The sequence below is a fragment of the Acanthopagrus latus genome, chromosome 18 (genome assembly GCF_904848185.1).
Source record: "Acanthopagrus latus isolate v.2019 chromosome 18, fAcaLat1.1, whole genome shotgun sequence".
NCBI classification, from domain to species: domain Eukaryota; kingdom Metazoa; phylum Chordata; class Actinopteri; order Spariformes; family Sparidae; genus Acanthopagrus; species Acanthopagrus latus.
Window position 1 is genome coordinate 23,680,042 of NC_051056.1, and position 25,177 is coordinate 23,705,218.

At 40.7% G+C, this 25,177-nt stretch overlaps 3 protein-coding genes across 7 annotated transcripts in view; all 3 read left to right on the plus strand.

Annotated features, from left to right (window-relative positions):
• The window catches only part of mbnl3 (muscleblind-like splicing regulator 3), a 35,794-nt gene extending 28,514 nt beyond the window's left edge, over positions 1 to 7,280 (plus strand). For 3 of the 5 annotated variants that reach the window (XM_037077803.1, XM_037077804.1, XM_037077805.1), the window contains one exon: positions 391 to 7,280. In XM_037077803.1, the coding sequence (XP_036933698.1) occupies positions 391 to 533 (143 nt within the window). In that variant the 3' untranslated portion in view covers positions 534 to 7,280. The remainder of the gene's footprint in view (positions 1 to 390) is intronic. The other 2 variants (XM_037077807.1, XM_037077808.1) reach the window with 1 other exon arrangement.
• Positions 7,281 to 8,142: 862 nt separating this feature from the next.
• Positions 8,143 to 12,805, plus strand: rap2c (RAP2C, member of RAS oncogene family). The gene is made up of 3 exons (XM_037077810.1): positions 8,143 to 9,140; positions 10,181 to 10,466; positions 11,040 to 12,805. The coding sequence occupies exons 1-2, from the start codon at positions 8,868 to 8,870 to the stop codon at positions 10,457 to 10,459; spliced, it is 552 nt and encodes a 183-aa protein (XP_036933705.1). The 5' UTR covers positions 8,143 to 8,867; the 3' UTR covers positions 10,460 to 10,466; positions 11,040 to 12,805.
• A 4,859-nt stretch (positions 12,806 to 17,664) lies between these two features.
• zgc:92907 (uncharacterized protein LOC436733 homolog) lies at positions 17,665 to 21,165 on the plus strand. The gene is made up of 4 exons (XM_037078031.1): positions 17,665 to 17,869; positions 18,804 to 18,966; positions 20,697 to 20,835; positions 20,916 to 21,165. The coding sequence occupies exons 1-4, from the start codon at positions 17,789 to 17,791 to the stop codon at positions 21,025 to 21,027; spliced, it is 495 nt and encodes a 164-aa protein (XP_036933926.1). The 5' UTR covers positions 17,665 to 17,788; the 3' UTR covers positions 21,028 to 21,165.
• Positions 21,166 to 25,177: the final 4,012 nt, after the last annotated feature.

Genomic DNA, 25,177 nt, shown 5'->3' on the forward strand with positions numbered 1-25,177 from the left:
GAACTTTTCTTTCTTATTACAAGTTTCCTCATATTTATTTTTAAACATGCAAATGATGCGATCTTAAAAAAGAAGAAGCTAAATCTGAACTAAACGAAACACTTAGCGTGTTTATTTTGGATGTTTTCTTTCTACTAGTGTGAAAGAAAACTCTGGCCAAAATCTCAATCTCATAATATTGGTCCGTGAATTAAACATTAAACATATTTTCACCTGCAGTTTCTCCCACTGGAATTAAATGTATAAAGAAAATCTGGATTTACATTCTAATTATTTTGCCCTCTGACTCAGTCGTACTGAATCCTCTACTGCAGGTGACTTTTCTGAGATCTTTGTGTCTCTGTAGAATTCACTGCTCCTCCTCTCACCCCCTCCCTCTCTCTCTTCCAGTAGACCCCTCGGAGCTTCTGACCCCCGATCCAGTGGAGCTCCAGTGCGTTCCCATGGAAACCCATTTCTGTCCCGTCCCCAAACTGCTGGTGGCGGCTCCGGTGGCGCTAAACTCAGTAAGCCTTTCCCGAAACCCCAGTTAAAGTCCCCCAAAGCCTGCGCACTACCAGGGGCCGTCATCTTTTCTGAATGCAGCAAACATGTGCCTCACCTACAGTGCACACTGACTGAGTGGCAACGTGAAACTGGTTATAAGATGTAATGAAAGTTAGAAAACGCTGCGATGGTTCACGCAATACAAGCCTGGACGTATTACTGTTGCTTTGAAGCAGCCATCCTGATGCATACTGACTCGATCAGGCTGAGCAATAGAGCTCCCTCCTTCTTACAGCCATACATGCCCACACCTTAAAAGTGCACCAGAAACACACACACACACACACAGACGCTCACACATACACACACAGATGCTCACACACACTCTAATACACACATTTAAGACTTAATGCCCTTTATGGGTTGGAGCCATCACACAAGGCAACCCAACACATTTGACTGTTCCAAAGTCAGAAACTCTAAAAAGCGAATTCTGGAAATTGAGACCGTCCGAGCGGCAAACGGACGTGCCGCTGGTCTACAACCATCACGTGTTGTCGAAACGAAAGTGTAGTTTTCATATCATGTCATGTTTACGTTTCCAGATGGCTACAAATGTTTGTGTTGTACTTAACGTCTACCATCAGTTTGTTCACATGGTCTCATCTCGCCTGATAAGTTGTTGTTGATTTGTTTGTGCCTTTGATTTTTCTGCTCAGCTGCAGAGGAGACTTCGTCCACCGCCACCCCAAAAAGAAAACTAACCACTTTAATAATCAAAAGATTTTCTTATTTGTGATTGAAGACAATATCTGTTGTTTCAGAAATACTGTGTGTTAGCCAATATCATGTTGTAAGAATCAAGTGATAACACATCGCCAGTTCAAATTTATATTTTTTCTTAAATGTTGGTTATGACTTGAATTAGTTTTCGTCCCCCTGCCTTCATCGTCAGTGTCGGATACTGACGGCATCATTTGATGTAACGCAACAGCCCAAAATCAGATACAATCACTGCGATATAAAAGGAGCTGAGTTGAGAGATTTTTAAGAATGTGGCTCTTAATTTCTTGATTTAAGAAACAAACTGCCTTAAAGCAGGTGAGGTCAAGATTCCCGTATGTCCCTGGAAAAGTCTACCGGAAATAAACTAGACAGCTTAAATTATTTGAATTGATGAATTTGAGGTTGAGGATGACTCTAGTCATGATGTCTGATCAGCGATTGTTTCTTAGGTGTTAAGAATCATTTTTCAATGAGAGAAAAGGAAGGTTTGTCCTGTTTCCTTCATGATGCGATATCCAAACATGGTGTAAGAGAACGACAGTCGAGAGGAGCAGAACTCTGATTTCTTGTTTCCAACTCACCTGAAATCACCAAACAATATTCCTGCGGGTCAGATCTAAGATTACTGACGTGTATAATTGGCACCTGTCAAACTTTTACCCCTGATGTCGGAGTTATTGCACAAGATTGAAGCTGGATTTGTTGTGCCTAAAGTCTGTGTGTGTGCCAAGTGGTGGTATATGCAAGGAGCTGCCCCCATTCAATGCAATACCTGATGAATTCCTCCAAATAAATGTCTCCCGCTCAAAATGCAGAGATGTATTTTTAAAAAGGCCAGTTTTTTGGTGTTAATTGTCTCCTTTCGTGCGGCTTTCGGATCGAACAAGTGGCACAAGATTTTTATGTTTCGTGGCTCCTCAGGGAGAAAGCTGAGAACTTGAAACGTCCTGTCTGCGTTTATAATGTGTCGTCTTTTCTACTGATGTGCCCTTTTTTGTCGTCAGACGCGGAATATGGCAGCCACAGTTGTTATGGTAAAGCCAGGAGACGGAGGAATAAATCACCTGTTTGATGTCTCATGGTGAAAAAAAAAAAATGACACACCTTTTGGGGGTTTTGGTGTCCAGACGCCTGTGGACCTGTAAAATTGAACGTAACAGCTTCGGAAACTGTGCTGAAATCACTTTTGTCCAAATTCAAATGTGCCTCCTTAAAGTCTCCTCGAACCACCACTGTCAATACACTGTAAGAACAGACCAGTGCTCAAAGATAGATGTGTTATTTGGTACATTATTATTATAACAGTAAATCACCTCTGTACTAGTTTCTTCTCCGAGACAGCTGTGCTGCCTCATCGTTTGTGTAAACAGATAAATCAGTGTGTTGTGTGCGTACACGAGTGTGTCGGCAGAGACAATGAATCACGTATTCGGTTAGTTGAAAATGCTGCAGATGTTAAGGCATTTTTTCACTGAGCATTATTCATTTTAAATAATGTTATCGTGTCGTGAATGTATCTAATGCAAAAATTACTCATGCCCTTCTAAAAGACAGGCATGTTTGAAATGTAATGATTCACTATATATAGACTATTTCTGAGGTCACATAGGTACCATGCTGATACTGTGTTAAGACATATTAAAGTATGTGTATTGTTATATAGATTTATATTTAATGTCAATGAGTGGTGTGACTACTTTTAGAAATATCTTTCACTCTCAGAGAAGGTAGAAGCAGAATCGTACATTACAGTACCATTTCTTGCGAGTCAGTTTTTGTACCCCTACCTTTGAAAGAACCCAAAGTGCCCAGAATGCACCTGTAAACAATGTTGTAACCATCGGACAAAATTGAGAAAATCCACTTGTTTTGCCTTTTATTTTTTATTATTTTTCACATGATGGTGGATTTGGCCAGTTCTGCCCCCATATTTGCAGTCCTTGTTTCTGTTAACTCACACTCTTGGTAACTGTTACGAGGATGTAATCCCTCACTGGCTTCCCACCCATTACCTGTCAACTGTGTTTAACTTGAGGCGCAGGAACTTAGAAGCACCACCTCCCTGGGTTTTGATGGGTGGATGTTCCCATCTGGAGCACCCCGATCAGTGCGCTTCCTGAACTGCAGCGACCTTAAGTTGACGCTGAATTTACATAAATGTGTCTTTTTAAAGGAACAACACGCCTGTTCGCTGTCTTTCTGAGTTAGATGAGAAGATCGATACTGCACTCATATCACAATCAAGCCTTAAATTGTGTAGAAGTGACAAAATACACATAACACCACCTCTAAAATACAACAATAAACACATCGTGTGTTTGTTTCATCAGGACCCAGATGTGATAAAGACAAGTCATTTGAGTGTGAGGGACTCTCGGCAGGGTCAGGCAGCTGTGTCGTTCAACGCTAATTTCTAATCTGTAAGACTTGACAGATTTCGAACACGCAAACAAAATGGCGGATATTAAACAGAGCTGCACAGAGATCAACAGCTGTGCACAGTGACATCTGGCAATCTTCTTCTTGTTTTTGTTGCTAGGCAACAAGAACTACAGCCACAGAGAAGTTCAACCAAAGCGAATTATTCGTTAGCAACAAATAGCCTGATTACTTTACTGTATATTAGCCGATGGCTAGCGAGGACCGCTACACACCGAGGGTGTTTTTGCAGTGTTGATAGGTGCTTTTTTTTTTTTTTTTTACCGTTGTATTATAGCTCAGCTCAGTTTTTCGAGCCCTATACCGATGTCCATATTTATGTTTAAAAAAACAGACAGTATATCAGCCAATAGAACTTTTCTTTCAATATAAAAACTAACAGAAAATCTTGTCATCGATCCTTTAGATTTTTTTTATTGCTAGTTAAAGACTGTGAGCGAGATACAGACTGAAACAATGTTGACACCATTTCTAACTGACCTCACACCTCAAAGTAATCGATCAGTATCGTTCTACTCAGTCTGGATCAAGAGGATGTTTGTCCTGTTTCCAGTCTTAATGTTCAGCTCAGCCGTCTGTCTCCTGGTTTAAGCTTGATAATTTACCACACAGACATTGAAGTGATACCAATCTTCTCATTTAACCCTCAGAAAGAAAGTGAATGTGTATATACTCTTAAGTATTTATTTAAACTACCATATACTCTTTTATCTACACAGTGGATTAAACAGAGCGTAGCCCCATTGTGAGCCTGTTATCTTACACCTGTAAAGACGTGTGCTCTTTGGTACTTCTTTACCTCCTGAGTGTTTTGAGAAGCTGCATTTTCTCTCTGAAGAATTTCAGCAGAATTGTTTCTCTCCCTCTCGATGAAATTGATGATTAGAATGTCCAGACAAATAATTTTGTCTAAATCTTACAGCTTTGAAAGATTAGCTTTGTCCAGCCAAGAAGACCCCTCTCTCTCTCTCTTTAGCCTTCGTCTCCTCTCCCCTTTACATCATTATGCCTTCACTAACTGCTGTCCAGCTGGAAAAAAACAAAAACAAAACAGAATACTTGATCAATAAATTGTGCCTGTTGAGGGCATTTGAATTTTTAAGTACACTTAGATGTATGTATTGATGCACAAGAGTGTGTTAGTTAGGGGAATTGTGGTGTGCTGCAAGAAAAGAAATAGTTTTTACCTCTGTCCCTTTCTCGTTCTCTTGTTACTTCTTTGGGCAACATTGTATTTTTCCCCATACTGTCATTTATCATCACTCTGGAATATGCAAAGTGCTCTGATCATTGAGTCCAGTGACCAGATCCTTTAGCATGTGGACAGTTAATTCCGTCCTGAGCATATTTCTGTTGCCCGGGGGAACAAACAAAGGGCCTTATTTCTCGATCACTGTATAAAGATGTGATAGCTGTGTATGAGAGTCACAAGTATTAATGGTAAGTTAAACTTTTTTTTTATCTGACATTAAAAAAAACACAGCATGGAAATAAAATTTAAAAAAAAATCATTTATACATAGTTAATAGTTTGTGTAGACCAACAAGAAAAAAAGATATAATATGAAAATCATTTGTATACAATGATGGAGTCATTGTTAATGGTAATAGTTGCTGTTGCTGTGGCAACAAAATGACAACATGGCTACCTTTCTATTATCCTAATTGTGATTTTTTTCACATTCATTGAAATAACATACAACACTAACTTATTCAAAAAGGGAATGTCTAATTAGTTTGTCTTGTTATTGCAAAGTGATTAAATATTTTGTATGGAAAACTTAAATCCTTGTAATATCCAAAGGTCCTTAGGGGAGATCAGGTGTTTATTTTGTTTTGTTTATTTGACCTTAATTGTATGTTTTTGTTCTTGTACATGGTGTTTTTGAGAAATAAGAATGGACTTTGGCTTTTAAAGCGAACACCTATCTGTCAGGGAGGTGAAGAGGCTTTTGGACTGATAGAAAGATCTTCATCTTTTTCTGTAAAAATCCAACTAGTCAGTGATCTTCACTGTTTACCTCCTGCAGACCGGGCGGTCCTCGCTCACTGTCCTCTGTATGGCGGCGTGAGCTTTCATTAGTGAGTTCTGTTTCCGTTTTGGCCAAGAGGGCGGTCCAGAAGCCTCTTCCTGCCCAGCTGTGCTGGGTGATGTCGATCCTTGCTGAGGTGTATACGAATGTGTGACGTTCACCTTGTTTGCACTTATGTACATAACTATGTCAAAATACTCAAAATTTATTTTGAATAAATATAGATAAAAGAGTTGATTAAAAATCAAATCAATGTATTGTTAATGATATGAGTATGTCTATCATTTTATTACAGTATAGAAGATTTCTTTGTCCTTTTGTTTGTTTGCTAGAGCCCTGTTCTTTGCCAAGCATGACATTGCCTAGCTGTCAATCATGAATGGTTTTGCTTTGAAAAAGCTTTTTTCTGTTCATTTATTTTTGGTTCATTAATATCTCAAACAAGAGAGGTGGATTGGAAGAAGAAATCAGTGTGGAACATGTGTAATAAAACCAGTAACCCTGTCCTTAAATGCTCATCATGAATACAGAAGTGCAGGTGCCGTCCAGTGACGCACCAGATTAAAGCACAGAGTGGCTCCACCTGCAGGCTGGAAAATAAGAGGAGCAGGTAAAAGAAATCAGACTAGAGGGACATTGATGTTCGACGTGTTCACAGGGTTTTAAATTCACTTTCATTTTGTCGTTTTCTGAAATCAGTTGTGCTTTGCCTCCTTGTTGTCATTATCCAAAACAACAATAAATCTGAATTCTCCTCAGGATTTAAGTCAAAATTGCAAACAACCCGGTTTTCCAAATGCTATTCTTGCAGCAGCAGCAACATCCTCCTTATACGACTCTGTTCCTTCAGATTTGGACACGTGACGCTCTTCAATTGCTACTAAAGCCAGCGATTTTGTTGCCATGGCACTTGTCCTAGTGGTGGATGGACTGAGTCATTCTGGTGAATCGGTTCACAGCCCTCTGACTCCACATGTGGAGAAAAGTACATGTGGAGTGGACTTAAAACACTTCGGGTTTCCAGTCACCAACAAGTGAATAAGATGGTGATTTGATGTGAAATTGTTATTTTTTGCCATTATTTTTTAAATGATTCAGTTGTAATTGTGCCTTTATCATGCAAGGTGTAGTCTTCTTTTTACTTTCTACATTCAAATTGACTTTAAAACAACACCTGTATCGAGTGTGTGTAAAAAGTATCCCTTTATTTAAAATCCTTTGTTGGTGAGTCATTATTAAATCGGGTTCATTGAATGACTAATTGGTAACCTGTGGAAGATGACGAGGGCCAAAGACTGTTCAGGACTAAGCCATATGATAAACTCTCTCTGACACTCTAGGACAGACTCGAAAGTGACTGCTGTTTCTTAGTCATCTATTGTTTCACTCTGTTTTCTGCTTGTGGTGCTTGTATGTGCTGCTGTGCTACATGCCAATTTATTTTGCAGTGTATAGCTATTAAGAGTAAGTTACTGTGCCTATGATGAGTTCTGCGATTTCTGTTTGACCTTTAATAAAACTCATAATTGTGATCCTCCTGTGGTGTGTTTTGTTGTCTGTTACTGCACTGATATGGGTATATAACATAGACCTGCATGATGTAATGAAATATTGCATGTAGAACTGCAGTTCCACTTTGTTAAAAAAAAAAAAAAGAATTTTGATATTTACTTTTGAAAAAGATGTAGGCTAATATCTACAACTTCTAGGACCATCCAGCCCACAATGTTTAGTTTCAATATGGCCTCTGCAGTTTTCCAGTAAAATGTATCTCACTGGCCTTTCTCGTTGAAAGGCTGTTGCATATATAACCGCACCTGCGTGGGATGTCATGGTGACCTGACATGACCTGGAGTACACTTATACATCACTGTAGCAATGAAAGTCAAGGCAGGACAGCTGGTGTTAGAGTGTCCTAATCCAATTAGAAGGTATGCCCACTAAGACACCTACTCTGTGCTCTGAGGGGTAAGTGATTTATTTTCAAAGTGTGATCTAAATTATTTTCTCTCCTGTGTTAGCGTTATTTTATTATAAGTTTATTTGTATTTAATTCAAAGGTTTGATTCTATAATTGTTATCAGAGAGTATTATTTTTATTCAGTATTATTTGATCGCTTGACCTTAAATCTGGGAAAACATCTGACTAGCAGGTGGTAAAATACATAGATTAGATATTAAAATGTTCTTACATTTTGCTTGAATGGTATTCTGAGGTCACTAAATAACATGTCCAAATACTGACTACCATGAAATCAAAATTTTGCATGGGGTCAACTGTATAAACTTGGTGACAGGAGTCATGTTTGCTGCACGTAAAGATGTTTCTATTATTTAGGGTCAGAAGATGCTTTTATTCTGAAACCAGCCTCGCCGGAAGTCGTGTTGTCGTTACCGGAAACGAGGCTGTTAGCTTCAGGAAATCAGTTGGAGGAAAAAAAAAAAAGCTTTCCTTTCTGTAATCAAGCCTCCCCAGTACACAGTCAAACATACACTGGAGCAGCAGCAATTTATAGCCAATGGACCCTCGGATTACAACATTTAAGGTGCGGTTTATCAATCGATAGCACGCCCCGGGTGTCGAAGCGCTGGGCCGGGCCGGAACCAGAACCAGGCCCGGACGGACGGACACAGCCAGCGCTGCGTTTTGCGACACCGGCGGGCTGCCTGCCTGTGTGTGTGTGTGTGTGAGTGGGAATTGGCATGCTGTCTGTAGGGGACGTCTAATGTGTATCACCCTGCCTTGCTGTCTGTAGCTAGACAGCAAGTTCGCCGATGAGACCCCGGTACCTGTGCTGGATCAGATCGGATGTGAAGGCTTGAGGCTCGAGCATGGGACAGCGCGAATTTAGCCAGAAGCGAGCTAGCTTTAACGCTAGCTAACGCCAGAGTTAACGTCAACGGACATCAACTTTTACTCGCTAGCTAGCGAGGCAACAGAAGAAAAGCGAGTATGAGCGCCACACCCGGGTTTATGTGAAAGAAGAAGAGTTATTTTACATCGCCTTACATTTGTCAGTTCGCTTGTTAGCTCTTCGAAAAAGGTCTGATAAATGTTTCTGGAGCGAGTATAGCAGTGTAGCTAAGTCGTTAGCTGCTAGGTTAGCCTGCCTCGACCGCCCCAATGAAAGAATACAAAGTGGTCGTGCTGGGCAGCGGCGGCGTCGGCAAGTCCGCGCTGACCGTCCAGTTTGTCACCGGCACCTTCATCGAGAAATACGACCCGACCATCGAGGACTTCTACCGAAAGGAGATCGAGGTGGACTCGTCGCCCTCCGTGCTGGAGATCCTCGACACAGCGGGGACGGAGCAGTTCGCCTCCATGAGAGACCTGTACATAAAGAACGGACAGGGCTTCATTCTGGTCTACAGCCTGGTCAACCAGCAGTCATTCCAGGTACCTGATGTGCAAGACACCTTAGATCACACACAGGTGGACACTGCTCATAGCTAGGCAGTAAATCAGCGCATTTAGGGTGTGATTCATGCTGCACTACCATTGTAATGTGTGCTGCTAATGGCAGAGCCCTGCACCATCAGAATGTCATTTGGCAGGCTGTAATCACTTTGCTCAAAGATGTAAATATTTGATTCAGGGATATTCATTCAAAGCCAGTGGTGCTGTAGCAGCAATCTGTGGCACCTGTTGTGTCGCAATCCAGTAATTGAGTGTACTCTGCAATGTACTTGTAACTTTAGTGACAAATGATGCCACAGAATATGGAAATTAATTCGCTGTACAGCGAAGTGATCAATTTTAAGGCACATTATAGAGAGCATGACAGCCATTAAACAAAGTGAACTCATGGAGAGTTCATTTTTAACAAGCCAGCATAATGTAAAACACCTATAAACTGGCTAAACTGTCAGTGTGCAGGAAAAAGAGGCCACATCTTTGCCTGACAGTAATGAAAACGTTTCAGTCTGGCCAAACTGCATTTTAACAAAAAGCTCAAAGTGATGAAATGGCATTAAAAAAGCAAGAAAACACTACCACGGTTTACATGTTTGATTTGACGGCAATGCTTGTGTAATGATGATTACAGAAGGGAAGATATAATTATATGATGTGTTTTTATTCCGAACTACGCACTGGTGTTTATACTATATGTAATATTTTCTAAATCTCAGTAATTGCAGTTTTTGCTTGAGTCTTTTCTACTGGCAGGAAATGATGCAATACCAAAAATCCAAGTGCAACTTTGGAGTGTCGCAGTTAAGTTTACAGAGAGAACGAAAGGTCTTTAATACATAGCATTGATTTGTTATTAAACCTTCAATCGCCTGTTTCAATATCAACTTTACTGCGGCTGTGACACCCAAAAAGTATGCATGAACTACATGTTAAGAATCTGTTTAAGAAAAAGATTGAAGCATGGATGGAAGTGCAAAGCACCCACACTGGCCTCTCATATCCTCCCCGTCTTCATCTTTCAGGACATCAGACCAATGCGAGACCAAATAGTGCGAGTGAAGCGCTTCGAGAAGGTGCCATTGATCCTGGTCGGGAACAAGGTCGACCTGGAGTCTGAGCGCGAGGTCGCTGGGTCAGATGGTCGCGCTCTGGCTCAAGAGTGGGGCTGCCCTTTTATTGAAACCTCTGCCAAGAGCAAGACTATGGTGGACGAGCTGTTCGCAGAGATCGTCCGACAGATGAATTATTCCACGCTGCCGGAGAAGCAGGAGCAGTGCTGCACAGCCTGTGTGGTGCAGTGAGGAAGAGGTACGAGCGCTTCCATTGCTATCCTCCACTGCATGGTTGCATTCATACTTGAGCTGTTCCAAAGAGCTCACAAACACAGCACTGTTGGCCGCTCACTTATTTTACAAAATGTGATAAAATGTCCCTGCAGTGGCTGTGTAGAAACAGTTCACAAGCTGAGGAGAAATGTGACACATGGATGACTGTGTGGCGTTTTCAGCGCAGTGTAAGGGAGAGGAGAGGTTCGGTTGGAAGTGAGAACGAAGAGTGGGTGGTGCTGCTCCGCGCAAACCGTTGGTTTAGCTTGTTATCATAAGATCGCAGAAAGTATGTGGCATGAAGAACTGAGCAGCCCAGGGCAGAGAGGAAAAAGACCCTGAAGAGTAGAGACTAATGAAGCAGACAGGCCTGTGAGCCGAGCCGTACAAAGAGGAAAATGTGACATCCTGAAAAAGAAATTATGTTCCAAAACAGGAAGTTCACTTAGATCCAGTGACAGATGTTGCCTGTTAACCACTGCCCGCACAGATGCACACAGAGAATGCCGGTTTCAGCCATTTAAACTTGTTTGTTTTTCTCTCTCTCTCCGTGCAGATACATCATCTGTCTGGATCACCACGAGGATTTTGATGAAACATGAACTTGGACAACCTGACTTTTGAGCCTGACAACAAAAACTTACCGCTAACAGCCGGTTAAGTTTCTGTTCAATGTGGTTTCTGACCGTCTATCACAGAGCATCTGACAGGAAAGACGTCGGTCCTATTTTTGATATCATAACTGTTTAAAGACGTTTCTGCTGCAACCTTAACGGCCTTTGCGATGACCCAGAATGGAGTCAGACAGACAGACTTTTAATGAGCGAGAACGGCCATCTGTGAATTTCAGTCTCTTTTTTTTTTCCCCCTTTTAGTCTAAAGTATCCTTGAAATAATAAGCAGGAGTCTTTGTGAGGTTGCAGCTTCTTTTTAAAGCTGCTTTAATCTCTATTATATACTTTATTATTACTTGTATTATGTCTCAAGTTTGGAATTTGACAAAGTATTTCATAGTATTGAAACATTTTGACTTTTAAGCATGCATACTTCAACCAGTTTGCTGCTGCCCAGGCGCGCTGCTCTATTTAGATTTTTGAAAATCTTGTCAAAAATAGTTCTGTTAGCAGGCAGAGACCGCAGCAAGTCTGACTTACAGTAGACATTTTTTTTTTTTTTTGGCTCCAGGAAACATAGACAGGATGTTTGCACTTTGTGGATTAACCCTGTAACACTTCCTTCAGTCCACTCTGCTGCCCTGCAGTTCGAGCTTTTACCTTTTCATCATCGCAGTAGCCTGAAGCAGCTAAACTCATCTGAAAACACGCATGCTCGAAATTGAAAATGTTCCACTAAATCAACTTGAAGTGATAAGGAAGAGCCATTTTACTGTTTTTTTAGCCTGAATTCTGTCAGAGTCTCTGCAAGGCATGAATCTCGTGGACGCAGGTCTTCCATTTTCAGTTTTCTCGAGGAGTCTCTGTGGGAAGATGATTTTGGAACGACCAAAGGAAGCTCACAGTGCATATTTGTGTTTGACTACATGACGTGTGTTGCTTTAAATTCAGGAGACGCTGATTTTCTTGTCATCAAGTAACTCCCGCTGCAATGTGGTTTGATAAAAGTTCTGGCACAGTTAATCAGATTTAACTTTTATTCTTTTTCTTATAGTAACATATTTATTAAAATCTAATGACATGGGTAGCCAGTTTTAAACTCTTAATTTTATACTAGTTTTCGCTTTTTGTGACTTTTCAGGATACATGGTACATTGTTCTTTGGGGTTTTTGTTATTTTGAAGCTGAGGATTTAACAGAGCCTTAAATAATTTCTGTTGCACCCTGGTCTCATGTCTCTTATTTTTTATTCTGAAAGATAAACCGTTGTCATCGTTTGGTAATAAACATGCTGGCCTTTCTGCTTTTGTCATGAGGAAAAGCTTTATAGTTTTATCTTGGATTGATACACAATCAGTTCTGCGTGACTAATGCGTTTTCCTTCTGCTGACCGATCATTCCTGGTAACAAAGTGTTATGGGTTGAATTTTTCCCACTGGTCATGTGCGCTCACTGTCTCACCTCACCGCCTCCAGTTTGGGAGCCATTCTTCAATAGAAAGAGACTTTGACAGTCACTCTGTAATGAAAGTAGCCTCGTCTGCTTGGTCTTGCCACTATGAGATATGTAATCCTGTGTTAAAGCGGCTGTCATCAATATTTTTTTTTAACCCAAACATCATATGAATGTGATAATATAAAGGGGCTGTTCGTAATGATGAGCCTACAGAGAATTATCACCTTAATGTGGTTCCCCTCAGCTTTTGATTTTCTGTTTCTTTTCAGTTTGCTGTCGCTGTTTGGTTGGGTTTAGGCAACACAAATACACGAGTTGGGCTCAAATAGATCTTTATACAAAGTTTTACTAATGTTATGAACAATAATGTCTCCCATATGTGTTTTTCTTGTCTTTTGCCCCGAGTCACAAAGATGAAAACCTTATTTGTCGGTTGCAATGATGCTCCTGAAGCAGCATAAATTAAGATGTTCCAGGAACCACGCGTTGATATCAGACTGTGCATTTCGGTTTCATATCATCATTTTCGACCACCACAGGTAGCTGTCAGTGGAAAAAAGAACCTCTAAAGCCTGCTGGACCTCCTCACCACCCAACAACAGACGAGCACGGTTAGCGCCTAGCTGGTGAAAACAGTGGAGCTATTAGCAGCTAATGAGGCTCTTGAGTTTGAATTGCTAAAAATAAGAGCAAGGAGAAAATACAGATGAAGTAAAAGCCGTTCCAACGCAGGCAAGTGAAGATGGCCAGAAAGTATTCTGGTTTCCCTCAGTCCGAAATGCCAACACATGACAAAACAACTGTAGGCGGCAATTATATCATTTAATAGTGATTACTTTGTTCCAATCCACGTTTTAATGCCTTCACATCGGCGTCCATCCGTCTGTCTGTCCCGTTCTTGTGAACACAATATGTCAAGAAAGCTATGAGGGAATTTCTACAAATTCAGAACAAACATCCCCTTACACCTGAGGATGATCCGAGTGGTCTAATGTTACTGGTTCGCCACAAAAATTCATTATATCTATGACAAAAATGCTGCACTAATGGGATGTGAAAAATGTGGTAAAAAGAGAAGACTTGTTATAAAGCTCAGATGTGAAGCAAAAAAAAAAAAAAAGGAGGAATACAACCACAAGGCGACAGTCCTAGTATTGAAGCAGTTTTTTGACAACCACTTGTCTTCATCAGGACCTGGTGAAGCAAAAATCTCATCTCATCAATTTATAGAATGGAGCTTCATTTTTTCAGAGTATCAACACGTCCTTTGTGTGGAGCAGAGCACCCGACAAACGTGTAGCTCATAAGAGGAAACGGTGCACCTGTTTCCTCTTATGAGCTCAGTGCTTGCGTGCCCTTTATGAAATCTGAAAGGTTGCTGTAATTGTTCCTTTCCACAAAGAGATACCCTCATAATTCCAGTGTGAAGAGAGAGGGGACAAAATTCTCTCTCCTGTTTTTATGCCAAAAATGATGAGAATTCAGCAGTGAGACAGATCAAAGTGTCTGTCAAAGTTTTAGTCTTTTAGTGTGAATTTCTCTTTGTGTTTCATCCACTGGTGTTTTCATGCTGAGCCACAGTGTGTTAGGAACACAACAAATACCCACAACGTTTTATAATATCCAGTATGCAGCCCAGATTTACACAGTACATGTCTGTGGAGTTTGACCTCCATAGAGAAAACAAGGAGTTAAAACGTTGAAGCTACATTGTCTAAAAATATCGACTCTCCGAAAGGCTACACTTTCCACTTCCTCATTGCTGTGTGTGTGTGTGTGTGTGTGTGTGTGTGTGTGTGTGTGTGGCAGAGTGCACTTGTCTTGATGTGTGCTTTGCAAGTTGTTGTGTTTTGGGTTTTTTTTGTTTTTTTTTCCATCTTGCGTTTTCTGTCACACATGGCGCTGCTGTAGTTTTCACATCCCACGGAGCACAAAGCTGGCTCTTCATCCTCTCGCTCTGCGGTTGTCAGGTGGAGCTGCCGGCTGCTCGCTGAGCCTCTGCATCCTTCACTGAGCTGGCAGCAGCTCCTGTGTGAGGAGGAGGAGGAGGAGGAGGAGGAGGGGAGGCTGACGTCTCTGATATCAGCAGGGTCACCACGGCTCATTCTGAGCTCCTCGAGGGAAGAATAGGTAATTTTGAGTGTCTCGTCCTGGTTCCTGCTGGGTTTTTCTCTGTACACACCACAAGAGAGTTTTTACAAACAAAAACCACCGCAGGCCGGCAGCCTATCAGCTGCCTGCAGTGGACAGCGGCCACCAACAAGCTGCAATAAAACACTCATCCTATACCAAAACACAGGAATCACAAAGAAAGTGAGACATTTGTTGTATGTCAGAATGATTTGGCATTCCTCTCCCCTCTGTTGTATAGAATTAGACCAAATTACATTGTGAGTTAGTGTATTTCCTTATGGATTAATTAAGTCAATTGTTATATATTTTATTAGTTTTAATTGTAGTAGTAGTCCATGACACTTCATGGTCCTCCGTAAATGAAACAAGGTCCCAGTGAAGAAGTTTGAACTGAGTTAAATATTGTAGACGAGTCACAAGACGAGTGACACGGTTGCTTGTAACCATGCAGCAGTAAAGAAAGTATTCAGACACTTTAGGGTAAAATGGTAGTCCAACAATGTAAAAATACTCAAAGTACCCTGCACTCAATCAATAATTAAAGGGTGACTTCACTTATTTTTACACATTGAAGTACGTTTACAGGTCTTGAGGAGTACTACTGTATTTGTGAACAAAAAAGTAGTGTCAGGCTTTTTGTGGCTCCAGAAGAAACTGCATGTAATCTGGTAATTTCCTCTTATTTACTGTTGTGATTTGTACTTCAGGACCACCTCAGTCTACTGGTCAGGCAAAGGACTCCTGTAACACTGTTGGACTCATTACAGAGGGTTTAAAAACAAAAGAATCAATATAACAGAAACAGAGATTTCGAAACCTGGTGTCTACATTACCCACAATGCAATTTAGGCACTGAGTGACATCCCTGGAGGCAATCCATCAGATTAAATAGAGCTTCCTCTGGACCTGTAAAAGCAGTTTGGTATGAAAAAATGGCGGTGTTACCCTTTAAGGGATTTAAATTATCAAAGGTAAGATTGCTCATAATGAATAAGTATGGCTTCTGACACCTACTGGTCACTGCTGGATTATTATAAATGATTAACGATGAGGGATTTTTATTGTTTCTTATATTTTATCAGCTCATTGTGGTTGTTTTGAATATCACAGCTTTATCTGATCAGGTGATACAGTTCAGCTCAGATGTTTATGATCCCACAAGAGATCAACAGCAGGTCGACATGAAAGCATTAATCCAGAAGACAATAAAGCAATAAAACATTTCAAAGAGCTCTGGTATTTCACGCGCGCCAAGGAGCAGAAGGTTCATGTGATAAAACAAACCACAGCCATGAGAAAAGTAGAAGATAAGTGGCGGAGAGGGTGCGAGGTATGGGAATTAAGAAGTACGTTAGATGAATGAAGATGACTTCCACCAGTTATTTCACAGCAGTTAGACACATCTTAAATGTTCTGGACGTCTAAGTTAATCTCACATGTAACTCAATTCAGCCCATTTGTACCTGAGTCACCCAGACATCTCTTAAACTACATGTTCTCTCTGAGTTCGTGTGAGGCGGCTCGTCAGCTCATCAGCGAGGCTGTACGAGGTCAAAACATGACCAGCAGTGATAATTCCCCCCACCCTCCCTCCCAGAGCCCAGCTGTCAGTGTCAACCACAAACTCTGATGCCCTGATTCCTCTGCACAGCTCTGTCAGCAGCTTTGTTCTTGTACACCTGCATGCTTCAGGTACAGGAAGTCTTTGCATCACACGCCACACACACACACACACACATATATATTTTTTTTATCACAGGTTGGCTTTGCATGTCATAAATTTCAAAGGACAGCGACTGTGACAGGGCAACTTATTCACTGTCGCTGAAGGGCTTCGGTTCAAAATGAGGAGCAGGTGTTCGTCTCAAACTGATGGCAGACACGGTTTATTCTCAGAGGTTCAGTGTCCCAGGTGTGGAAACAAACGACTGTGGATATCTTCTGGAGGGACAAAGTGGCCCAGAAAAATGTCTGAAGTGGGTTTGTGGTGGACTGAATCTGTGCTAAGGCTGTCAAAATATCCTCTCCCTGGTTAAAAGTCCAACTTTACCCTCAGCAGCAAGTCTTACTCCATAACGCACACTTTGTTTGGGCCTAATGCTGCGGAAATAATGCACTTTTCTTGTAAGTTAGGTGGGAAAGGAGGACGGCATCGCAGGAGGAACTTTGACTGCTAACTGTGGGCAGAGACATTTAGTTATTTGAGGGTGGGAATCACAGAATAACTCTTGATACGATATGAGTCATGATAACGATGGTATCTACCCGACTTCAGCCTGGAGCTCGCTGGCTCTGCTCCAGAACAAGGTTCACACCAACTTTGTGGTGTTATCCCAAGAAAATCAACCAAGCCCAGAGGGTTAAGAGGTGCTGGTGATAAAAGGAGCAGTGAGACAGCACTCCACAGTGTTCAGCTTGGCTTCAAGTGTGTGCTTAACCCAGAGCTAGTAGAGGTACCGTGTGAGTCATATAGCCCTGGGCTAAGGCTGACCTTAAGTTAACAGTGTGTGAGAGCGGCTGAGGTGACGATTACAACTTGTCCTTGGCCATGATATAACTTTTCTTTTTTTTAAATTTCAAACTATAAAATTCCCCCATAGAAAAATTACATTTTACAGTGTAATCGCACTGATTTAGCTGTGACTGTTTTCCTTTTCTGTAAGATCTCATCACGTGTGTGTTTGATTTTGTTATATTTTTTTACCATGTAAATTAAAGAGGGGGACAAAACGTCATGTCAGTCTGATAATTTGGCTAAAATATCATGTCAGAAAATTGTAGTCGCCCAAATTAAGCAGGTAAAGTAAATATTTTCATTCCTAACTGATGTGTTGAAAATAATGCAGAAAATGAACTTCCGGCTGAGATTTAACGTGATTTCTCATCACGCTGCATGTGAATGACGCTGCAGTGTGACGCAGTGACGTCTCCAGGCCTCTGGGGGGCAGCAGCACGTGTTCTGCCGTCAGAGCGGTGACGTCATCGGCCTGAAGCGGAAGTGGCGGCAGGATGAAGATGAGCTGTCGGAGGAGCAGAGGAGCCTGTCAGGTGTTCTTGAAAACACTGTAGAAACCAGAACACTGACAGTTTTATCGGGGCAGACATGAAGACGGTGTTCGTGACGGTCGGAACCACGAGCTTCGATGAGCTCATTGAACGCGTCACGACGTCAGAGGCCGTTCAGGTGAGAGAAGGTGGTGTGAAAGTGAGCTAGCATGTTGCTAGTTTCCCTTAAGTGCTGAAGAAGTAAAACTTCATACTGCAATGACGTATTATGTGGAAATAAAAGTAGAAATACCACATTATAACAACAGTCAACTCAGACTCGGCATTTGACAAATAAGAACTGATTGTTTATTTTATTTTATTTTATTTTTTTTTAGCAACAAACTGTGCTCAAAGTATCCAGTACTCATTATAAAGACTGGCCTCTTGTCAGTGTTGTGCTGTATTATCTGACTATTATTGCTGAATTAACGTTGTAACATAATGTTGCTCGTTTTAAACTATTATTATACTGTTGGGTGGTTTAATCTATAAAAAGAAAAACATTATATTTTCGAAAATGAAGACATGATATTTATGTAAAATCTCATTCTGCTAAGTAATTTGTCAGCATAGTTGTGAAATTAATGTAGTGGCTTTAGAAAAAACAGTATTTTTCAATCTGAAATGTAGAGCAGTAGCTAGGATATTGAAGATGCATAACACGGATATGAACAAGTAAACAAATATCCCGCATTTGCAGTCTTTAAATTCCTTTTATACTCATTTTACTATAACAACACGTCAGTCAGTTGGTTATCACAAACCCATGCTGTGCACTCAAACAGTGTTAAAATGTGCTGAACTTTATTAAGATTCCAGTTTCGGTTAAAACATACTATGCAGATAAGGTATGAAAGTAGAGCTTGGTTTGGTTTGGTGTTGATAATCTGTGTAAAAAGAACAGCCGCAAAATAGGAAACAGGAAACCAAAGCTGTCAGGTGTTGAAGCTGCATCAAGCGTTGGCGCAGTTGACAGAGACCTGCTCTTTATCTGGAAATTTGGATATCAAGATATTTCATAGTAACATGACTTTATTATACAAATAGTGCTTCTTTATAAAACCCTACAGGCTTTAAAGGCTCGTGGTTATGAGCGTCTGGTTCTTCAGGTTGGAAGAGGGTCTCTTCTTCCAGATGCTGACAGCTGTCCGCACGTCAGGCTGGAGGCGTTTCGATTCAAAGACTCTATCGCTGAAGACATCAAGCAGGCGGACCTCGTCATCAGCCATGCAGGTGAGTGAAATATCAGAAACCGTCAGCACACTTTCAGCACAGTACACTCTGTGTTGACTCATGAAAGGGTAAATATTGGCTGCATATAAATGTAATCTTTTAATGAGGATGTTCGGTACGTCAAGCCGCTGTCTCATTATGAGGTCTCCTAAAAACATAATGCACATTAATAAATCATTCAAAGAGTGAGTCAGTCAGTGCGGATAGCGTTCGTGTCTGTTGCCGTCCCAGAAGACATTAATGACGATGCTGAATCCAGAGGAACAGCAAATACAGGTCTGTCCTCAGTGTGCACACATCAAACAGAAAACTGATGATTAACACAGCGGAGCATCAACAACAGACAGATACAGCATGAGGGCATCAGAGGAAGTAGAGCAAACCATGATAACAGGATGATGTTCAATCCGGTGTGTGTTGATGAGGCAAAATCTGACCTGAGGACCAGACGACTAATACGTACTAAAGGATCATTCCACCACAGTTTTAAAAAATATTGGGATGTTGTGAACAAACAGAAATAATAACAGAATTCAGTCATTTGCAGTCATGATACTATCACCTGTTACCAGTTAACGGTTTACCTGTGGAGCGTTCCAAACAGGTGCTTTTGAAGCATTTCACAACTTGCCCAGTCTTTAGTTGCTCCTGTCCCGACTTGTTTGAAACATGTCGCTTTATCAAATTCAGACTAAGCAGATATTTACAGAAATTAAACAAAGTGATGAGGTAAAATAATAAAATCTAAAAAAAAAACAAAAAAAACATGCAGTTGTATTAATGAGAAGGCAGGTTTTTGTTCCTGACTGATCTTGTTGGATGAATGTGTCTCATGTTCCACTGGTAAAGACAAAACACACATCGGCGAGGGAACAGACTCTGTTTGACTCACCGGAGATCTCCACTGAGGTTTAAAGGGAACCAGTGTAAACGCAGATGACTCATTGTTCTGCAGTAGTTACACTGTGTGGTCAGTATAAGTCAGAATAAGTTAGGCAAAAAAGTTTGTCTGTTGTCAGCTAAATTCATTGTCCTTTACCGTTTCAATTGGGTATATTTCAGCAAGGCACGTATCACATTGTGTTTAGTTATGTTTGATGGTGTCCCATCTTTTTGGGATTTGAAGCTGTATTAATGTTTTTGTAGTCTGACCCAGTTTACTATGAATTATATCCATTAAATACAAAACATGTAGCAATAAGGGTTGTCGCAATATCAACTATTCATTACAGGCAATTCTAGCTATTCAGTTTATTGTTAACTTTGCTGTGTGTTTCGTGTCCTTTTTGGGAAAATAAACTGCCCCCAACATAAACTGTTCTTCAAATAAACTGTCCTTGAAATAAAGTGCTCAAAAACAACATAAACACTCAATTACCAAGTAAAAATGCCACCGGAGTATTTCATAAACAAAAGACTTCACAAACAGAAGAGCCAAATGTCTCTGCTGAATTATTTAGATGATACCATTATTGTGTATTTTTAACTGGATATCAATATTTGATATTTTTATTTTCACAGTTTCACAGAGCATGTTTTTGAAACTTGACTGAAGTGAACCTTGTTATGAGCTAAACCACCCACAAACATAAGAAACTGATGATGGTGGTGATACTAACTATGTTGTTTTCAGCCCTGTTCATGTCACAGTGTCGTTCACCTTCACGATTAGAAGCAGAATGAGTTTAGTTCTAGTCACGAGTGAGGAAGGATCTTGTTTTTCTCCTCAGGGGCAGGAAGTTGTATGGAGACGCTCGGTGCAGGCAGGCCTCTGCTGGTCGTAGTCAATGACAAGCTGATGGACAACCACCAGCTGGAACTGGCCAGACAGCTACACATGGACTCACACCTGTTGTACTGCACATGCAGGTATGTGTTTCTCACATATATAGTTTATATAAATGCGACAAAAGTAACACACAGTTTATTTGTTTTTTTTAATCTTCCAGCACCCTGACAGAAACACTGAGGACCATGGACCTCTCTGTTCTCAAGCCCTTCATTCCCGGACAGCCGAAGCATTTTGCAAACTTCCTCGACAAAGCTCTCGGCGTTCAGTGAGACTTTGATTTCACAGGACTGCTTATTTTATGTTACACTAAAGTTTGATGATGTTTCAGTAGATTGTGATACTCGGTTCTCGCATTGCAGCTTTTTTCTATTTTTGTATGTAATGATAATATATCTCTTAATCTCACATCCTCGTGTGTGCTGTGAATTCTTATCTTTCAGTCTAGATTTAGCTTTTTTGGTAAAAGTTTTTTATGCAGGAGAAAGAAAAAGAAAAACTTCACCAGCCTGAGGGGTTTGAGTCGAACACGCCGCAGTTCAGAGAGTTGAAGGCAGCGCTGCGCTTTGAGATGGAACAAAGGCTTCATTGCTTCAGAGCAGCAACGACAAAGAACCGCTCAGTCTTCAAAACCAAAGTTAGGAATCAAAATCCCTGCAAAAAGTCTTGACCTAGACGATCCCAGGCCTGAAAGCTGAGTTCATCCCTAGAGTGTGGATGTTTTTGTTAATGACATTTCCAGTTCTTACATTTTTTTTTTTTCACATTTAGTCTCTGCTTTTCATTTTCAGTTTAAAAATATAAAAAGTTGCTGTGATTTTTGTTGGAGTCTGAACCAAACAAGCATGTTCTCTTGTGTCTGGAGAACATGATTAGCATGTCTGTGGCACCACAATTTGACCTTTACTAAAAAGTTGCTGGTCGTTTCGAATGGAATTGGACATTGCAGTTGTCCGTATTGCAGTTTATATATATTCAGATTAATTGTGCAGCTCCACAAACGACCTTGACAGTCAAGTCAGTTTTATTTGCTGATTTGAAGAAGAGACCTTATGGAAAGGTTGTGCTTAATGCTAACTTCTATTTTTAGACAGCACAATTTATGGCATCCATTTTACGATGATGTCCCACTTTTAGTCTTTGTGGCGCGCCATTATCATGCTGTGCTGTGCAGACGTATACCTCCTCACAGCTTCAGCTCTTTTGTTACTTTATATTTCTTTGTTATCTCAGTTCTTCCAGCTGAGCACATACTGGTGGATACATTTAAATCAAGGTCATGCTCTTTATCTCGCCGAAGGTTTCTGCTATGACATGAAATATGAATAGTCTGCACATCACTCCCTATCAGCTCATACTTATTTTCACTTATTTAAAAGGGGACAAAGTGCTGATTCACAGACACGGAACAAATTTGCTGCATCACAAAGAGGAAAGTTGTACCAATTTCTGCTGCAAGGGTGAGATAATGTTCAAAACCATGACCTTCCAAAATCATTTGTCCTCCCAGCACATAGTGGAATATGCTAAAATTTCTTCCAGTCCAAACTGGCACGAACAGGTCCAGACATTTGGATGCCTTTCGGCTCATTTCTAAGTGAAAGTTGTTAATGTGGTACGAGGTCACGTTGTTAATATTTTAAGTAGAACCCCTCTTCGTACGCCAAACCAAACGTACCTCGGTCTGTCCGTGTATCTCTGCTGAAAGCGGCATCGTCTGCTTCAGCGAGTTCAAGAGGTTGTCATAAATCATCTAATGTGCAGTGGAGAGGTACACACTATATTCATTCAGCCTTAATTTAATCTCAGAGATTCACTGAGGACGTGCCCTCATTTTGAATGATGCTGAGACTAAACTCAAAACAAACAAAAATTATCGGGGAGACAAGCGGACAACAACAGAACCGTTTAAAAAAACATGATTTGAGATCAGATCGGTTTAAGTTTTAATGTCCGCAGTAAAAATGTTCCAAGTGTTCTAGTTTTCCCAAATGTTGTGTTTGCCTCTGAGACTTTGAGCATTAGCCAATCACATGAGCGAGTCAAATAATGACAATTGGAAGTGATGCAACCGGCGCCCGTCATGTCTTACTGTTAGAAATGTATCACCATAATCCAAGAAAGACGAGAATGCGGCCTCAGTCATCCTTTTCTTGCTGAGCATTCGAGAATTGGCTTTGTTTCTGAACAAATGTATGTTTTTTTTTTATTGTAGCTTGCTGACAAATGTGTCAGTATGAAATTTAAATGTAAACACTACAGCATATGTTTTTTAAAAAAAAAAAAAAGTATTATAAAGCCTTTTGTGGCTCCTGAGTAAACTTTATGTAATCTGATCCATTGTTTCCAGTGATGTCTGCGGTAGGCGCCAGGTAGCATTGCAGCTTCCTTCCATATCCAATAAACAGACTGTAAAGTGTAAAATATGTGGAGTTGTCCTTTAATATTACTCGTAAACAAAGCAGGACCGGGTATTAAACCTCTGACTGCAGCAAATGCAGAACAATCATGTACTTGAACAGTTAGGGAGCTGAAATTAGAAATGAACTCTTGTTGTTTGTTTTCATTTTGAAGACCGAGATTTTCAGTCATTTCCAGCTGGTATAAAAATTCTTGCCAAGTTACCATAACAAAAGATGGATTGTGCAATTCAAGGTGATGGAATTGACGTGACACCGCTGATTCATCATTTACTGTTACAGTTTCTTCACCAGGAGGCTTCGTAAAACAGGAAATGAGGGCTGAGAGGCAGCACGTAGTCTTCTGTAGCCGTTCAGCCTCTGAGCGGTGGTGAGAGTCTGTGCAGGAGACTTGTATGACCACTTCTCTGCTGGAGAGGCACAAAGTTTCTGTTCAGTTAATTTAACAACCAGCTGTGTTTACCTAATAAAAACCTGTTACTGCGGCTGGTTGAATTAACAGCCAGATTTCATGGGACTTTAGTTATGAGACGTGTTAATTTCCTAAATTCCCCAAGATGGTATTTCAGGTAGCTTGATGAAGACGAGTTTCAAATCCTTCATGCACTAAACGAGAATCAGAGGCAGATTTCCTTCTCAGGAAAGTCCCTCCCCTTTGTTTCTGGAAGAAGTTCTGTGGAAAGGGAAGATTGGCTATGATTAGGACCTACAGACTGGCTAGGCATCTGACTTTCTTCAGACGTGTTTTCACAGTTGACAAATTTAAAAATGGCTCCTTCCGAAGAGTTTAACAAACGGGGCATGAGAGCTTTCAGTTCGTACACCAGACAGCAGCTGTTGTACCGCATCAGCTGAATCAAGGAAGTGGTTGAACAAAACAACTAAAAGAGAGAGCGAGGGGCGTCCGGGGTCAAACCACAGACCACATGATGAGTTTAATCATGAGGAGGCTACTAACAAAATTAATTATTGAAACACCATCGTGCCATAATGCTGTTTCTGAAATGAAAGCTGTATAATTTGTTTCACAACCTTGTCAGACTTCCAGGCAGACTCAGAGTAATGTGTTATTTAGTACAAGTTAGTCTCTTTCTGGCATTCATAGTCGGTTCATCAGAAGAAGTATGGCTGGACGTTTTCCAGTCGGAAAAATAATCGGCAGCTATTTTTCAATAATCCGTTAATGGTTTCTTTGTTCCACCTTCTCAAAAATGTGAAGATTTCCTTTTTATTTGCCTCGAGATGGACTGTCTGTTGGCGAAATATGACTCGATGTGAAGACATCTAGGACATTTATGATCGCCATCTTTCAGTATGAATCCATAATGAAAACAGCCGTCAGCCGTAGAATAAAAGGGCTGAATCCATGAGAGAGAAACATCCTTTTTGTGTTTTTCCCTGAGTCCATCTGGTTTGGTCTAGTTCTAGCTGCCACTTGAGCATGATTCACATGATGTTTGTGCAAAGCTGTATCTTAATCTAATAGAGATGGACACTCAAGTCTAGTGTCACTTGTTTTCCCCACCGGAGCTCCTCGGTCAGCCTTATTTTTAAACTTGCACTGTGTGATTTGTCAGGGTAGTTGCAGTGAAGCTCAGCGTGCAGGCAGCCTTTCCTTAATGTCGTTAAAATGTTAAAATGGACACAGTCTCGTACACGTTAATATATCAGTCCTCCACATCGCTGGGACCACACGAGGCCTGAAAACCCGTGGTTCATTTAGCCAAACATTAAATCAGGTTTTATATTGAATGTGTCTCCCCTCGTAATAAGATCAACACAAATCAAGACGGTCATTTAAAAACAACCGGTAACACTTCACAATACAGCACAATACGAAAATGTGAGTCGTTACTGAGGAATGAGTGAGGAGAAACCTAATGATTAATAAATTGTTAATAAGTAATGATTGGAGGACTTTGTAGTAGATAATGATGATTTGCTTTAGAGAACAGACCTGGAGATGCTATATTAATGAATCATTAGGTAATAATTAGTTCAT